The sequence below is a fragment of the Anas platyrhynchos genome, chromosome 30, assembly GCF_047663525.1.
Source record: "Anas platyrhynchos isolate ZD024472 breed Pekin duck chromosome 30, IASCAAS_PekinDuck_T2T, whole genome shotgun sequence".
Lineage (NCBI taxonomy): Eukaryota > Metazoa > Chordata > Aves > Anseriformes > Anatidae > Anas > Anas platyrhynchos.
In genome coordinates, this window is record NC_092616.1 from 4066640 (window position 1) to 4072438 (window position 5799).

The following is a 5799-nucleotide window of genomic DNA, read 5'->3' on the forward strand; positions in this document are numbered from 1 at the left end:
TGGGGCTGCTCCCCCAGCTCCAGAAAAGATGGGAAGGGACGGAAGCTGAGACCAATGCATTTCTGCTGGATTCTTTACTGTCTTTATCTGAACAGGAAGCCCAGTTCCATAAGTACATGACATACTTGGTTCAAAAATAAAATAGAACACAGGATACTAAGAATAGCATTTCTGAATGAAAATCACAAGGTTCAGAAAATAGTACAAAAGTAAGACTGCTCTAACACATATTCAGAAAAAAAAATAAAAATTGAGTTAGGACTGTTCAGACTTTGGGCCCGTTATTAATGGTGAAGAAACATATATCCAAAGAGTTTCCTCAATGCATCCTTGAGCTCCTTGTTTCTCATGCTGTAGATGAGGGGGTTCACTGCTGGGGGAACCACTGAGTACAGAACTGCCACAACCAGGTTCAGGGATGGGGAGGAGATGGAGCGGGGCTTCAGGTAGGCAAACATGCCAGTACTGATAAATAGGGAGACCACTGCAAGGTGAGGGAGGCACGTGGAAAAGACTTTGTGCTGGCTCTGCTCAGAGGGGATCTTCAGCACAGCCCTGAAAATCTGCAGATAGGACAGCACAATGAAAACAAAACAGCCAAATGCTAAACAGATACTAACTACAATGAGCCCAACCTCCCTGAGGAATGACTCTGAGCAGGACAGCTTGAGGATTTGAGGAAGCTCACAGAAGAACTGATCAAGCTCATTACCTCGGCAGAGGGGCAGAGAAAATGTATTAACTGTGTGCAGGACAGCATCAAGAAAGCCACTGCCCCAGGCAGCTGCTGCCATCTTGGCACAAGCTCTGCTGCCCAGGAGGGTCCCGTAGTGCAGGGGCTTGCAGATGGCAACGTAGCGGTCGTAGGCCATGACTGTAAGAACAGAATATTCAGCTGCTATAAAGAAGAGAAAGAAAAAGACCTGTGCAGCACATCCTGCATAGGAGATGGCCCTGGTGTCCCAGAGGGCATTGGCCGTAGCTTTGGGCACAGTGGTGGAAATGGATCCCAGGTTGAGGAGGGCGAGGTTGAGGAGGAAAAAGTACATGGGGGTGTGGAGGCAGTGGTCGCAGGCTACAGCAGTGAGGATGAGGCCGTTGCCCAAGAGGGCAGCCAGGTAGATGCCCAGGAAGAGCGCGAAGTGCAGGAGCTGCAGCTCCCATGTGTCTGCGAATGCCAGCAGGAGGAACTCACTCACAGAGCTGATGTTCGGCATTTTCTGAATTTCAGTGTCATCTGAGAAGAGGGGAAAGTAGAACAAAGTTAGACGAGACTTCTCTCAGGATAACCTACTGCAAGTCTTAAGAGCACCCCCAAAAAGAGCCTCTTTCTTTGCAGGACAGCCTTTCTGCAGGTCTCTTGATTAAGCTGCAGCAGGTGCTGTCTGAGAGTGGCACTGGGAGCAGGGGCTGCTGTGGGCTCCAGAGGAGTCCTTCCCGCTGTGCCGCAGGAGGGAAGCGGGAACATGGGGGAAACTCAGGTGCCGTCCACTTGTCACATCCATGAGCTTTGCAGTGTTGTTGCAAAAAACTCATCTCAATGCAGAGCAGAGCTGCAGGGATATATATATATTTCTTTTCTTTTCTTTTTTTCAATTACCCTTTTCACGCTTAGGAGAGAACTTGAACTCCCTGACATTTCCTCTGCACTCCTGGTGAAATCCTATGGGTGCCAGGAGGCAAACAGACTGTCCCTTGGTGAAGACTGAGCAGTGCAGCTATGCCCATCAGACCAGTTCTCAGTTGTCCTCAATTGTCCTTTGCCACACCTCTGAGCTGCAAGACCATCCTGCTCAGGTGTTTCCGTGAGAAGAAACTGGATATGGCTGCCAAGGAAGGAAAGAGACAGCAAGGCAGACGGAGCTTGGGAGCTTCTCCTCGTCTGGGTTCTGCCTGCTATGCTGGCCATGCCTGCCACATAGCCCCTGCATGGGCTGAGGAGGCCATGGAGGGGCTGCTCCAGGGGAAGGCATCTGCACTGCAGGGCATGGCTGCGAGGTGCCCGAATCCCCCACTGCCATGGTGTTTCTGCCAACAGCTCCTTCTGGCCACCTGCGCCTCTCTCAGCTGCCTGCAGCTGTCCCTGCCGGGAGCTGCTGCTCTGCGCCCACCTCTTCTTTGTCCCTGCCCGTGCTCACAGACCCCATCCCACAGGGCTGTGTTCAGCGCTGCCCTGCAGCACCCTGCCACCAGCAGGGCATGGCCAAGGGGCACCTCCATGGCTGCAGGAGCTAAGGGGCAGCTGACAGAGAGCCCAGCATGGCCAGATAGGGCAGGGTGTTCTGGGCTGACAGGGGGCACCTGGCTTAGGGCACTCCAAGGGGCTCCTGCCAGACTTCCTCACCCTGCAGTGTAATGCAGCAGGACTCTCAAAGCCTACTGCATTGCCCACTGGCCTCCCAGAAACAAGACCCAGAAGGAGACTCTTCCAGGAGCTGCAGCTGCATGGCCCTGCAGCCAGAGACTTACCTTGTCAAGGGCTGTGCAGATTTCTCCTCCAGTCAGCTCTCAGCATCCTCCAACTCTCAACTGCCTCCAACCCCTCTCTCCTTCTCTCCTCTGTGAGTGCCACCTGTGATTAGAGCCCCCAGCCCTGCTGCGCTGTGCAGAGGAGCTGCTCCTGGGCAGAGCTGTCTCTCTCCATCATGGGTCTTTTTCAAATGTGTTTCCTCTGTCCCAGGAGCCTGGCCCAGCTAAACAGCAGAGGCCCAGCCCAAGCACTGTAATCACCCCTCTGGTGGCTTTTTTGATGAGACCTCAAAATGAAGGCACTGAGAGAAAATTGAAGAAATCCCTCCAAGTCCAAGTCAGGTGAAGGTTTCTTGGAGTGTCCCCCTGAGGGCCAGCACTGACACAGCCTCCCTTGGAGCTCATTAGAAGAGAACATTGGAGGCAGTGAGGACAAGTAGACAAAGGCAATATGAAGGTGAAACTGATCTGTAGGAAACCTGGATGTATTTCACCAAGCACAAGGGCTGAGCCTTGACCCCCGGCCCCTGGAAGGGAGATCCTTTCCCTTCACATATTGCTCAGGGCTCTTCCTGGGGCAGTGGGAGATGGGGATGTGCATGGACAAGTGCAGGATAATTGTATGACCCCTGCCTCGTTCATAGGTGGGCGAGGATTCAATCAGGCTCTGGTGCTTTAGTGATTAGCTGTCTCCTCATAGGCCTCAGTGGCAAAGACAACAGCCCTAGCCATGGACACAAACATCTCATAAGATAGCTCTTTATGAAGCCAGCCTGGTTCCCGGTGATCAGGCACCATTGCCCTGTGGCATCCATCGTGGTGCCCAGGCCCTCCTCCTCCTGGGCACTGCTCACTCAGCAGGGTCCCAGTCTGCCCTGATGTATAGGGTTATTCTTCTGTTGCAGGACTAAGTTCTTCTTTTTGTAAATGTCAAGAGTTTTCTTACTGTGGTCAGCAGAAGTAGGGAAATGATTGTTGCTCTGTACTTGGCCCTGGTGAGGCCACACCTTGAGTACTGCGTTCAGCTCTGGGGCCCCCAGCACAAGAAGGGCACAGATCTATTAGAATGAGTCCAGAGGAGGGCCATGAGGATGAGCAGTGGGCTGGAACACCTCTCATCTGAAGACAGGTTGGGGGTTGTTCAGCCTGGAGAAGAGAAGGCTCTGGGGAGACCTTACAGTGGCCTTCTAGTCTCCTTTCCTGGGTACTTCCCAGGAAAGCTGGGGAGGGACTCTTCATCAGAGAGTAGTGATGGGACTAGGGGTAATGGTTTTAAACTGAAAGAGGGTAAATGCAAATTAGAAGTTCTTTATTCAGAGGGTGGTGAGGAACAGGCTGCCCAGAGAAGCTGTAGGGATGCTCTATCCCTGGAGGTGCTCAAGGCCAGGTTAGATGGAGCTTTTAGCAACCTGGTCTAGTGGAAGGTGTCTCTGACCATGTCAGGAGAGTTGGAATTATGTCATCTTTAAGGTGCTTTCATACCCAAACTATTGTGTGATTCTGTAAATATGAAACACAGCACCATACCAGCTACTAGGAAAAACAAACAAAAACAAACAAACAAAAAACTATCTTAGTCAAAACTAGGACAATAGCTACCCCTCATTCCATACCATGTCTGTTATGCTCAGGTCAGACACTTCCCAATTAATCACCATCGATTTTCCTATCTCTTGATATGCACACAAAAATATCATGCCCTTAGTCTATTAGTGTCTATAACATTAACATTTAACAACAACAACAACGATACTACTAATAATAATTATTATAATTCCTTTTGTGTCCTAATAAACTGCCTTATCTCAACCCACGATCTTTTGCATTTTTGTTTCCTCTCAGTTCTCTCCTCCATCCCACTGGATGAATATCACTGGAGTGTTGAGCTTCCTGCAAGGTCAAACCACAGCAAATCTTTTTGGTGCCTTTTGTGGAGCACAAAGGTTGAGACAACAGATCCGACCACAGTGTTTTAAAAGTAAATTGTTATAAACATTAGATCACTTTAAAAGTTGCTGATTACAATGTTGATTTTTTGATCTCAGGTCTGTTGTGCTTGTTTTCAGAATTGTGTTGTATAGCACATTACTAACTGTCTTCCATGTCAGGCTGTTTATCGGTTCTGGGGGCTGGTTTAAGGTAATACTTTTGCTTTATTGGATAACACCGACTTAGGATAAATTTATTGCCACCTCCATATCTTCATCTCTTAGAAACTATTAATAATTACACTCTTTTACACTCTTTTGTCATGTGTTGTCATGTCAGAGGTTTCATCTTTGCCCAATTAATCCTTCAGGGCTGCTTTCAGTTTTCTACACAGAGGGGGCCACTGCCTCCCTGATGCCCGGGGGAACATAAAGCCTGCATGGGAGCTTGGAAGAAGTTACCCTGGGTCCATAGCAGCCATTCTAGATCCAAAAGTTATAGGCAGAAAGTGAACTTTTGAGGTGTTGCAGAGCTGCTGGGCACATTGTGCAGGGTGCTCCTACAGACCTTGGTGTCTTTCTCCAGGCTGGCTTAGGAGCTGTTTCTTTCTCAGACATGGACTAGCCAGCAGAGGTGAGACAGATACTCTAAATTCATGAAAGCCATCAGAAAACTGCCCCTAAGAAGATGGCTGATATCAGGAAGTCAGGAAAACCTGGCCAGGAGAGATGAGAGATTTGGGGGAGGGAGGAGGAGCTTGGATAGCAGAAGATAACAACTTGGAAGAGGTAAGAATTACGATTTTAAAGAGGTTGAGGTAATGTTGATCCTGACTTAATGCTGACTTAAAGCAGTCATGTGAGGCCCTTAGCCTATTTTAACCTGTAACATTAATCCCTAAACATAAATGCTGCTCTACACCCTGAGAGGAATACCCTACTCTAATGTTTGATCACAATATCCCTTGAAGCCAAACTTAGTCCATAGCCACTTTCCATTATGCTTACATTCTTGCTCGCCTTGATGCCTGCCCTTAACACTAGCATTAAAGTGCTCTATTTAACCCTCGTCTTCTTGCAGACCTAAACAAAACCCTATACTGCAGAGCTTGACCATACCCTAACCACAGACCTGACACCACCAGCAGAACACTAAACCTTTGCTTAATCTCTAATCCAGAAAGGTGAGCTCTAGTCCTTAATGCCATAAATGAACAACTAACACCCAAAGCCCCCATTTCTGTGCATTAACTTCCTCACCTTCAATCCTTCTCCTAAGCCTTAACTTTAGGCCCTTGGGGCAGGGCAGGAACCGTGAGGCTGCTGTGCAGTCACATGGCATTCAAAGATGAATGTGAGGGGCCATGGATCTGATCAACTCACAAGGAGGAGATGGGTGGGA

General features: G+C 49.1%; 1 protein-coding gene across 1 annotated transcript; it reads right to left on the reverse strand.

The window, feature by feature from the left end:
* Window positions 1-284: 284 nt before the first annotated feature.
* On the reverse strand, window positions 285-1217 carry LOC139999842 (olfactory receptor 14C36-like). Its single transcript, XM_072029468.1, has one exon. It carries the CDS (start codon window positions 1215-1217, stop codon window positions 285-287), a length of 933 nt encoding a protein of 310 aa, XP_071885569.1.
* Window positions 1218-5799: the final 4582 nt, after the last annotated feature.